Here is a 12,641-nt window from a genome sequence, read left to right on the forward strand (position 1 = left end):
GACGTGCACGTCGCGTTTGTTGACCTTACGCGCGCATTTAACACAATAGATCATGCTAGTCTCCTTCGCAGTCTGTCTCAGCTTGGAATTAGGCAGGATCTGTGGAGATGTCTTAGTAAATAAATATATATATATCTGAGCAACCGTGTTCAATGTGTAAAATGGGGATGAACATTTTTTCATCTCCAGCCGTTCGTGCAGGTACACCTCATGGGGGAATCCTGTCACCGACACTCTTTATCATCGCTATGAAGAAACTTGATCCTGGAATGCCGCCCAGTATAACAAAAGATTTTAACAAATGCATTTACAAACATCCAAAATACATTTAACTATATTCAACATGCAATACCTTTTTCCAAAAATCTTTGATATCATATGTATTCTGTTTTTGTTTGGTTCTGTATCAGGTGAGGTATCTATCATTCTGGCTGTAATATACTTGCCAAGTTCCTTTCGTTCAACAAACAGATACACTACCCCCATACCCTCATAACAAAGCTTGAATACCATGGACGGCTTGCACACAGGTTTTTTCACGTATATATCTGTCATGTTCAGCTTTCTCAACTTGTAAAAACAGGATGGAATACTAGACATAGGATGCTTTTCAAGACAAACTAGCTCAACCGTTTCCATAGCCTTCTTAGCAAAGGCAATAAATGAGTTGAACATTACATCGAAGCTCAAATCAAAGCCTTTAACGTTTTGAAACTGCTGAAAATTTGATGCAGGCGGAGACGACATCAATATAAACGAATAGACATGACGCTACGACTAAGCTATTCTTCACGATTCAATGTAACTAAGACAATCTACGCAATAAAAAGTAATATTGTCACAGGCAGTAGACAAATGAATCGCTTCTGATTATACAACCATTTTATAAGTGCAACTCATTACATCCGTGTGAGACAATGACATGTTTTACTGTACCGTATTTTGGGTTAAGGCCAACTTATAAACCTTGCCCCTTTCCAACGCCTGGTATGACTTGGTATTATTCTATGCTGATGTCTAAAACCATATCCTGTATTCAAAACCACATCCTGATGTATATACAGTTATCATTACGTTGAAGGAAAATTACTGTACTATTCAGCTTTATGACCCAATAGTCATATCATTTTAGTACAATGCTTACCTTTTCTAAGTGTACACGGATCAACACGTCACCGGAACGTACTGCGCCTGCGCGAAAAGTATAGACATGCTAAACCTTGCTAAACCCCCGGTTTACTAAAGGGCCGCATTTAAGAAAGTACGTGCGTATATAAGGGTAAAATCCCGTGTACGTTTTGCATGAAACCATGTCTCTAACATATTCTGTGCAACAAGCGGGATTTCAATGCAACGTTGACCAAACCAAGCCCCCAAACACCAGGGTTCGCGCAGGCGCAGTACGTTCCGGTGACGTGCTACACGGATCACATCTTCAACTGTCACTGTCAACGTGTTCAGGATCAATCATGCAAAACGTAAACTCGCGAGAGTTATAGACACGTGATCTTATAGACACATTATCTTAAAAGTGGTCAAACGTGCCAGGAAGGTTATAACGGCCAGCTTGTCTCTTTAGGCACACAACCCTCTTGCCGAACGTGAGAAATAGCTTCACAGATCACACGGCAGTTGAGCTTGTCGGCAACTCGTAGTTGTCTTCACTTCCGCAAGAGGGCGTTAGTAGACCGTCAGGATCGCTGCTGATGTCAGAGTTTCCTTCAGAGGTGAGGGCTAGCTCTTCATAAGGCACCATTCCTTCGTTTTCAGGGGGATACAGCCCAGCTTCTATAAAACGGGACAATAAAAAGGAACTGACATGCGGCGAAGAAGAATAAGAAAAACGAAAATACCAGTAAATGGTTAATGCAAACATGCTCTGCGCAAGTGCGTGCAAACCTACAAGGCAATACAGCCACGAAATTAACCACATCAATGTTTCGTTTATTCAATCAATAAATAGCTTTTTAAAGGGGGCATGCAGGGAAATATCCTTTGTATTTATTTGTTTGTTTCAGCAAAACCATATTTAAAGATTTCATTCAGAACTGCAAGCAATTCGACAAAAAGGAAACCAAGGAAACAAATTGAGAACATACAAAACATTCAAAGAGACATATGAAAGAGAAACTTATCTTAGCATCTCAAGCTTTGAACATCGCAGAGCTATGTGTAAATTTCGCATAAGTGACCATCCATTACATATAGAATCCGGCAGGCATAACCGTACTCCTTTAAATGATAGAACATGTAAATTCTGTGACCACTTGTATGTCGAAGACGAGACACATTTTTTACTAGAGTGTACATTATATGAATACGAACGCCAATCCCTATTTAATACTTTACAAATAGACAATAACTGTAAGAAAATGTCAAAACAAGACTTGTTTAAGTACTTGATGTTATACAAGGACGACCATGCTATTGACACAATATGTAAATATGTCTCCATGTGTTTCAAAAAGAGAGAAGAACATGTTTAGATGCAGCCATTAGAGATTGTGACACATAGTATATTAGTTCCTTTTCCATTTAGACTAGTTTAAAATCATTGTATAAGTTTAGTTTTTCCTCTGCGTCCATAAGACCACATGTGGTCCTTTTGTGTATTTAGCCCTCGGGCATGAATATGCAATTAAGATTATCATATCATTACAATGTAAGACTCAAACAAGCGCCGAAAATATAAAACTTGTCAATGGCTTGTAAGTACGTCCTACCCGAACGCATACAAAATTGCAATAAACAAAATAAAGTATTCAAGAAGACATCGAATCTGAACGCCGAATTGGTGAGATACAAAAAAGACGTGTTACCGCGCTGAATGTGAGCGAGCGAATCCGCTACCCATTGATTGACGTCGCCGTCCTTGACGTCGGAGACCATGGTGGAGTCGGGAACAATGGCGAGGTATTCCTGGTAACGGAAGGAAAGAAATAGCTGATAGTTTTAGATGATCACATGGGCCCCTGAAGTCCCGTCACAAATCAAGAATGGAGCTCGATCGACGTGCCAGTGAGCTCCAAATGGAAATTTTCGGCCGAAGAACGGCCGACGTCCTGGCGATTACGCAGGCTTCGGGCGACGTTTGTAGGTCGCTTGAAGCTGAGCTTAAATTCAATGCGGCATCGGCGACGACTTTTGAGCTCGTCGAGCTCGTCAACGGGTATCCAGATGGATCTCTCGTAGCTCTCCCGAGTAACGGCAACAGTCGCACAATACTCGGGCGGCAATCCGACGATTGTAGAACCCTTCTTTTTAGGCCTCGTGCCAACCTCGCTCGGGCTTCCTACAATAATTGGCAAACTGTCGTCGGCATTCTGCCCGGCTTTTGACAAGTTGGGCTGGCTTCGTGTTGGTGTCTGTGGGAGTTTGGACGGGCTACGACTGAACTCCTCCTGTCAGCCTACCGATTTGACACCTGGGTTGAAAGTGTGCTCGCCAATTTGAGATTTGATTGCTTTGCAACTCCAAAAGACTATTCCTTTTAAGGTTGTTTATATATAAAACATAATGATGGTATGGTTCATAACATATGATAAGGAATACCGTATCAATTTGTCACAGAATCTGACTAACTTTTATAATAAAAACTACATTGATTAAAAATGAAATGACACCAGGGACAATACTTCCCTGGTTTGGTGTGTCAACTTACATCTTTAGTGAACTTAAACTGCATGTAATACAGCTTCACTTTCTGAGTCGGCATTTATTTCTCCACAAATGAATAAGTTTGAATCAGAAATTCATTACAAACGTAATAAAAATCTCTGAAATAACACTGTTTGTTATATCACTTGTTTCAGAAAGTTTTTGTTTTGATGTGCGTTAAAAATATTTTTCAGGCAGTCAACGTCAGACGCTGTCATGCAGAGTATTTGCCGAAGCACGCCCATGTGTCGGCCGGGCGTCGACATCCTTGCCTTATCAATTATCGACGGCCCGCTAAAGCTCGGGCGGCGTTCGCTCGGGTGATTTTGAAATTCGGCGAGTTCCGGCTAATATGCAAATTCGGACTTGATTTGTGACGCCGGCTTTGCCGATAACTTTCGTGTTCCTCTGTCATTTGTTCTAGCACTATTCCACGCTGCAGCTAGGGTTTCGCTGCTAACGATGCGTTCTTAAACGTAAAGAATTGTCTTACATACGGTGCCAGACGTATATACACGTTGTAGTATTAATAGTAGTAGACTGGTTTGTTAAGCAATAAGCATAATAATCCTACTGGCAGCCTAAGAGGCTGAATTGCGAGGACATTACAACCACGTTCCATGCAAAATACATCAATTAGAAAACTTAATGAACGACGTTAAAACAATGAGTCAATAGTTACTAGTTAGAATACAATATCGAACCAATACGAATTTGTTATGTTCAAAGAATTCCACTATTTACAGACTTAGACTTTATATAAACACGTACGAAACATAGTTGTCGTGTATAATATTTGACAAATAAACTTGGCACAAAAAAATTTGGAATAATCAACTTTGGTCGATAGCATTTCCGTTATTTATCAATTTCAATGTATTGGAAAGCTTGTCAGCTACTAACGTACAGAAGTTAACCTCCGTGTGTTTTATACATACCCTGTTCTTGGACAGCATATAGTCTAGCTCGGTACACAGCTCAGCGAATGAGGGTCTCGCCCCGGAGTTCTCCTGCCAGCACTTCAACATGATAGCATATCTACACAAAAGGATCATTTAATTTGAGAGTCAAATGAAATCAAAGGTTACTAAATCCACATGCACTATGATTTCAAATCAAAATTGACACTGTCATTTGTTCTCCAAGACCTACCAAGATATCAAGTATTATTACAGTCAGTCCATTTGCTCGCCAAACTATGCGGAGCAAGAAACAGGCAGACTGAAAGACAAGGAGCAATGCCAAAACGATACCTCCAATCAAGTCTCTTTACGAGAGGTAACTATAGCCACTATAGCTTTACAGAAGCAAAATGAATTCTGAAAACCCACAGTTCCTCGTTGCAGCCAGTTGGTCGGAGCATCCTGAAGCCAGTCTTTAGCAGCTCACACACGCGCTCGGGCGGGATGCCTGGGTAGGGAGTGGCGCCTGGAATATTCATGGTATCAGTTCAGTTCAGTTCATCCTCATATGAGGTGCCATTTACAATGTCTCACCATGCATTTCTATCTAGCATGGCGGCTAGCAAGTTGTAGTCCTTTAACCCAACCTCCTCCTCCAAAACTTTCTTAAGTGTCAGGTTCGGTCGTCCCCTTTTTCTCTTTGCGTCAGGTTCCCGGAGGAGAACTTTGACGGCCATCTCCTCATGACGTGCTACATGGCTAACAAGAGCCAGTCTTCTTTTTTGAATAGTTCTAGTGATCGGGGGAAGTCCATTGTACAGTTTTTTGTTTCGTGTGAATTTCATAAGGTTCATGCGTTTTCGCATAGTGATTCGTGCGTATCACATAGTGTTCGTACGAATCTCATAGGTTTTGCAAATGCTTAGGCATTCCAGATATTGATTTTAACAGAATTAGTCGCGCCTGTTCGCACTGATCCGTATCTGCCTCCTCCCATTTTTGCGTCTAGTTCGCGCCCTTGTTGACCATGGGCAAAAAATCTTAGCCAAAGAATCAGACTTTCGGGTAACAGGGAAAAGCCAATCTTCATCAAGGCTTTACGACCATTCCTCGACAGAGACGGAGGCGTCATGGACCTCCTGCAACTTGGTCCAATATTCACCGCGTCACTCGTTCGATCTTCATAAGGCCACAGCGAGTGAATTTTATCGTTGACATCCGCGCGTTAATTGATTTTTGCTAAACACATTTTTCTTCTTTGGAGATGACGAAAAATTGCCAAAATGAGCAAATATGTTGTGTTGCCTAATAATGGTACTTGTAGAAGTGACATTACTTCATTACTATTACAGTCAAGGTACCAATGACTGTAGTCGTAGAAGAGGTACCAATGACTGCAGTTGTAGAAGTGAAACAAGTTGGATAGTTGTACAAGTGGCACCAATATGGAAACCATGAGTGTAGTAGTGATACCAGTCTACCACACTAGTGTCACTTTCACTACACCAGTGCATGTCTTGAATACGGGAATGGATGTCTTGTTAGCAGTGATGCTATGTTTTTACCCTTTAATTCTTGTTAACGTTACAATACGTGTTTTTTGTATCCATCTTGTTTTTTTTTCACTAGCTCACTACATGTGCAGTATGAAGAGGATGTCATCCATAGATTTACCTGCGTGACGTCAGACAAGCTGTGCAGTTTCACCGCTCATTTCTTGACATAGACTGGAATTAAACTGTTGAAAATTTGGGTGAGTCCAATTTTCTGTTGGAAATTATATTTCAACTTTGACCAGTATGAGCTCTTCCAACACAGATAACTTTCGAGTCAGAAATGGTTTTAGCTGGTGTTTTGTAAACTGAATAGGCATAATACCTTGAACCTTGAACGTGGACATCTGAGATGCCCTCACGGGTCAAAATGGAGGCATAATACAGTTGTATGGGAATACATGAAATATACAATAGGTTTTGCTTACCCAATGTGACGATTTCCCAAAGGAGTACTCCAAACGCCCACCTGCGGGTGACATGAATTCCGTTATTGTGGTACATATATATGAAAAGAAACCTACATAACGTTAACGAAATAAATATGCAGAAAGATTGGGTACAAGGAATACAGAGAAAACATACACATCACTTTTCGTGGTGTAGACGTTGTCGAACAGTGACTCAATCGCCAGCCATTTCACCGGTACACGTCCCTAGTACAGCAGAGAAAGTAGAAGAGTTAATATCTTACTTGATCCAAAATCCAATCGGACATTATATTATAACAACATAAGATCGGCACATTTACTGTTACAGGATACCATATGAAATGCTCTTTTGCATTAGATGTAAAAGAAGTGACTTTATATTATCTAAGAAATAGGTTAAAGAAAGGTTAATTTTTTTTTTTAAGGACAGGATGATAGAATCGCATCTTATTTACAACAGGCTCGGAAAAAATTCACACATCCTTGCAAAGTATGGTTGGGTGTCATGCAACTAACAATGGTCCACCACAAAGGACCCATTTGTATAGCCAGCAGTGAAATCTAAAAATATACAGAGGCAACAATAGGGCTTACTTTTATTGGGGCAATAAACTAATTTTATAATTTGGCAAAGTTTACAAATATTTGAAAATGTGAAAGAATCACACAGAAGTTTGACAATTATCAAAATAAAAAATATTTTTGTACAATAACTTTCAAAGCGTTTCTAAATTTTCGTTTATTTTTATTGTGGCTTAGATATTCTTTTATTCAAAATAATTCAAACTCATTACAAATCTCACCTAAAAACCCTCATGGTGACTTGGATTGGACTCTATGTTTGATTTAATGTGACTTTTTTTAGCATGATATTATTGCTTTTATCATTATCTATCCCTATGTTTCCTTTGATTTGACTTTTCGGTAAGGTACAATCTCTAGTAGATTTTTCCAGTATGACCTATCCTTCATAGCAGACACTAAACAAGTCCCTGATATTCCAATGGCTCTTTCTATCATTGACACCCCATTCAGGAGTTAACTTCTCTGTTTGATTGACACAGATCTTTGTGGTGAACACAATTACGAAAATATAGTCTTCATTCAATGTAGATTTGAGTGGTAGCAGTCGCTTGAAATGAGGCGTAACTTTGTCAAGTACTTTGCTGTTGCACCCCTTGTAGCACCATCCTCCTTGGTAACACCAGTGTCACATAGGTCAGCAAGTTTTCCGTTTCTGTGTCAGGCTATATATTTACGGGGGGGGGGGGGGTTAACGTACTCAAACCTCACCCTGAAACACGCCCGGGAACCCTATTTTACGCCCCTTTCTGACCCTTATCGTTGTTGTGTACCGTTGAGAAGAGTAACGATTGTGTTTTCCAACCTTGCTTTTCTTCATGTAGGCGTCTTCCTCGTACACGTCTCTGGTCAGCCCGAAGTCTGATATCTTCATGACTAACCTGTCCGTCACCAGCACGTTACGGGTAGCCAGGTCCCGGTGTACCAGCTGTGGAAACACACGAGTATCAAACATCAGAAAGGCAAGTTCTATTCAGCCATTCAAATGCCAGTTTACATTTTAATTACAGTCGTCTTGACAGCAAGGACAGCGTATACAGCTTATCGCCTGTTAATGCTGGAATATGTGTCAGGACAGCCGTATAAGCTGCCAAGACTCCTACCACACAATTAATAGCTGTCTTGGCAGCTTAGCAAAGCTTAAAAAACAGCGAAAACCCTTCGTGTTAACGTTCGTCTGACTGTACCCGACCTCCCCTGACCCGATCCGACAAGTGGCCACGTGGTTTACTGTGACCTTTCTGTGTGCGGCCGGAACTTATCAAACATTATTAACAGAAAACAGTTACTGGCTGAATCAATGCCAATTTCTGTCTTACAATGTTTAGGGAATCCTAGTGCGGCTTGTTTCTGCGCCGTTGTAACCGCTCAAATTTTTTACGGCGCGAAAACTGATATTTAAGCAAGCTTAAACCTGCAAACCCCTGCCAGGGTTATGGTGAAGCCATGGATACTGCAGCGTGGTGGATGGTGACATGCAGCGGACTTACAAGTATAAACAAACGGTGCAAGTCATCCGATGCTGGGCGGAAGAGCTTCAAAAGGTCAACGGCCAGGATCACCAAGTTCAGTCAGCGAACTACTGCATCTCATCTATAGATGAATAATCTTGCTATCGAAAGATGAAGATGTCTCATGTCCTAAAGTACCCAACCTAGCCGCAACGCAAAAGGAGGACAAGTGGAAAATTTGCAATGTCATATACTACAACACAAAAGCAAAGCTCAGAACCCAAGCAATAATTTTTGAAATGTAAGAAAATTGTTAAAATCTCATCATTCAACGTCCGCACCTTAAAGCCCATACACCAATTACCTGAACTTGTTGCTTCTGCCACTGAGTACAACGTTGATGTAGTCTGTGTTCAAGAGCATCGATTCCTCCACACAGATATAGAACTAGAATATCATGAAATAGGAAATGGCTGGACATTCATATCAATATCAGTATGGCAAAATTCAACAAACGCCACCATAGGAGGCGTAGGAATGCTGCTGAGCCCAAAAGCAATGAATGCACTAAACAAAATAGAAAAGATACAGCCAAGAATGATGATAGCAACTTTTGATGGAAACCCAAAGACCACAGTAATATCATGTTATAACCCAACAAATGTAAGCGATGAGTCTGACGTCATGACTTTCTATGATGAACTTTCATCTCTTGTTCTCAAACATAATGTGATGATAATAGCAGGAGATATGAATGCCCAAATCGGACAAAATGAGAATAATCGCTTTAGTTACCATGGAAACACAAACAGAAATGATGAGTATCTTATGGAATACATCTCAGAAGAAAATGGATTAGCTTGCCGTAACACAAACTTTCAAAAAAGAAAAGAAAAACTTTAGACATTTGCTTATCAAAACGGCACGGGAGCTCAGCTAGACTACATACTTGTAAACAGGAAATGGGTCGACAGCATCATAAACTGTAAAGCCTATAATACATTTGAAAATGTGAACTCAGACCACAGAGTAGTTACAGCTAGTATTCGTTTGAGCCTGCGCAAATGCTGAACAAAGAACAAAAATTGAAATGTGGACAAAGGGTTGCATCCTCGCCTTCCCAAAGAAGGGTGTCCTTATTAGTATTACAAAGAAATAACGTTACAGAGGTATTACTTTGACCTCCATTGCCACCAAAGTGTACAATGCTATGCTTCTAAATCCTTTACGACCTGAAGTTGAGAATATGCTCAGGAGAAACCAAAATGGCTTTCGCAAAAACCGATCCCCAATATCTCAGATTCTAACTGTGCATAGGTTAATAGAGGGCGTACGAGCAAAAAACCTGGAGGTTACACTTCTATTTGTTGACTTTTCAAAAGCTTTCGATTCTATAGATAGAACCAAAATGATGCAGATTCTTCTGGCCTATGGCATTCCATCAGAAACAGTTGATGCCATCATGATGTTATACCAGGACACACAAGTCATTGTTAGATCTCCAGATGGTGATACCGAGCCTTTCAACATTGTAGCTGGTGTCCTCCAAGGTGACACCTTAGCTCCGTATTTTTTTGTGATCTGCCTAGATTATGTACTGCGAACGTCCGTAGATTATGTATTGCGAACGTCCGTGGATCAAATGAAAGAAAATGGCCTCACTCTATAGAGCATGCAAGATCTAGACGGTACCCTACAAAGTACCTCACCGACGCAGATTTTGCTGACGATCTCGCCCTCTTTATGATATATTTGCTAATGCTGAAGCTCTTCTCCGCTGCCTAGAAAAAGCTGACAAAGGCATAAGTGGCCTCATAGGTCTCCACGTAAATGCAGACAAAACAGAGTCCATGTCATTTAACCAACTGGGTGACATAGCATCTCTGGATGGAAAGATCATTAAACAGGTAGAAAATTTCACATTCCTGGGTAGCAACATTGCCTCAACTGAAAACGATGTGAACACACGCATTACTAAAGCTTGGGCAGCCGTAGACAACCTCTCTCCAATCTGGAAATCAAACCTGCCAAATAAGCTAAAGCGCGATTTTCTACAAGCAACTGCAGTCTCTGTTTTGCTCTATGGTAGCGACACGTGGACATTAACAAAACGACTTGAGAAAAAACTTGACGGCAACTACACTAAGATGCTACGTGCGGCTCTAAACATCTCCTGGAGAACACATCCTACAAAAAAGCTGTTGCATGGAGATCTACCACCGTTATCTCAAGTCATACGGGAAAGGAGGCTGTGGTTTGCTGGATACGCATGGCAGAGTAAAGATGAGATCATTAGTGACGTTCTGCTGTGGTCTCCCAGAAATGGTCATGCGAGCATAGGTAGACCGCGCAAAACATATGTACATCAAATTTGTGATGATTCTGGCTGCTCGGCTGAAGAACTGCCCAAGGCTATGGAGGATTATATTGGGATGGATGGAGGGATAGAGTCATGTCCATCCGTGCAACCAGCACGCCCGGATGATGATGAAATCTAACGTAAAGGATACTTGTATGCACTCTTGGCATATAAGAGTCCTTTACGCCAGACGCTTAAACCTAACGCAAAGGATACTTATCGTGTCCTTTACTTTAGGTTTAAGCGCTGCTTAAATATGAGTTTTCGTGCCCTGAAAGTATTAGATAATCATATGTAGATCTGGGAACATAGTGCTGTAGATATATCAATTTCATACAGATTCCTTTTCCAGATTATTTCCATGTCTAACGCTATCATATTGCTTAGGTTGCTTTTGAAATTAAGCAGATATGAAGATTATACAAATCTCCATAAGTCTTTTATTTACCTTCATTTCAGCTAGGTACTGCATGCCCTTGGTGATCTGCCACGCAAAGGACAGTAAGTCCTTCGGCATCAGACCGTCATCGTCACTGTTCAAGTTCGGGTAGTCGTCATCCAAGAAAAGTACGGCATCTTTTCTTTTACTTCGGAGAAAGTCCCTCAGACAACCGTGTCTCGCATATTCCACTATGACGTAGACTGGTCCTACACGAAAGAAATGAAGAAACATAAAAATTACATGTTTTTCTCTGATGACTGTTGAAAATTAAGTTTAGTTTTATGTGATATTCGGCTTAAAGCGGATGTGTTTTCTAAAAATTTGGATCCGAAAAACTCTCTTTATCTATAAAACAACATTGACGTCCTTAATAAAGAGACTCTTTTTACACAACCACTGTTTTATTCAAACCGACGTTTCGGTGACCGTCTGTCACCTTCTTCAGGGCAATTCTGACCTGTCCTGCAGTACAATGTGAACCAGTCAGAATTGCCCTGAAGGTGGCAGACGGTGTCCATCCCGAGGTGTATATGGTTTCATAAAATATTGCCGTATGTATGGCGTCACGGTGTCATAACCGATATAAAATGTTGGCTTATGATCTTTCCATGTCGTCTGACTATGTTCTAATCGTAGTTAGCTCACCGTGCTCTGTGCAGGCCCCGATAAGCTTGATGATGTTAGGATGCGACACTTGCGACAGGAGCTCCAGTTCTGAGATGAGATCACGCATCTCGGATGCAGAAGCGTAATCTGTGGATTCAGACAGACGTCATGATCAGTAAGTAGAAACGGATGCTGTTTCAACTGAGCCAGGTAGAGCATTTCGGAACGTTGATTTGGTTATGCACTGACTTAAAAAAGGTAGTAAGGTGGGCATCCATCATCCTTTCAGAGAGGAGGGACCTTTTGTGACACTGGAAGTCATTCAAGGAAGTCATTCAAGGTCACTTAGGCGGCCCTGCGCTGGACGGCATCCACCGCTTGTATCTCTTTATTGGTTTATGGGTCCCAGCTGGCTTAATCCAAGTACAAGCGCTTTATGTGACCTTGGACCCTAGATGGACAATAGGTCAAAGTGCGCTGAATGACACCTAGGACTCCACTGTGGGAATGTCTAGGCGACCCTTACGCGTAGTCATACACGTGTATATATAGACCCTGATCTCTCTTCGCTAATATTGTTGTTGACGAGTGATGTTATATATTCCACTATAGATAATATGTATGCCATGTCTTCATTTCTATCTATTATGAACTTAGT

General features: G+C 41.0%; 1 protein-coding gene across 1 annotated transcript in view; it reads right to left on the reverse strand.

Annotated features, from left to right (window-relative positions):
• Window positions 1–1,368: 1,368 nt before the first annotated feature.
• The window catches only part of LOC118411664 (vascular endothelial growth factor receptor 2-like), a 31,923-nt gene continuing 20,650 nt past the window's right edge, over window positions 1,369–12,641 (reverse strand). The window contains exons 5-13 of the mRNA XM_035814141.1: window positions 12,023–12,130; window positions 11,384–11,583; window positions 7,931–8,053; window positions 6,698–6,768; window positions 6,541–6,581; window positions 4,989–5,085; window positions 4,596–4,695; window positions 2,820–2,919; window positions 1,369–1,788 (exon numbers count right to left, since the gene is read on the reverse strand). Of these exons, the coding sequence (XP_035670034.1) occupies window positions 1,622–1,788; window positions 2,820–2,919; window positions 4,596–4,695; window positions 4,989–5,085; window positions 6,541–6,581; window positions 6,698–6,768; window positions 7,931–8,053; window positions 11,384–11,583; window positions 12,023–12,130 (1,007 nt within the window). The 3' untranslated portion in view covers window positions 1,369–1,621. The remainder of the gene's footprint in view (window positions 1,789–2,819; window positions 2,920–4,595; window positions 4,696–4,988; window positions 5,086–6,540; window positions 6,582–6,697; window positions 6,769–7,930; window positions 8,054–11,383; window positions 11,584–12,022; window positions 12,131–12,641) is intronic.

The sequence above is a fragment of the Branchiostoma floridae genome, chromosome 3, assembly GCF_000003815.2.
Source record: "Branchiostoma floridae strain S238N-H82 chromosome 3, Bfl_VNyyK, whole genome shotgun sequence".
Classification (NCBI taxonomy): domain Eukaryota; kingdom Metazoa; phylum Chordata; class Leptocardii; order Amphioxiformes; family Branchiostomatidae; genus Branchiostoma; species Branchiostoma floridae.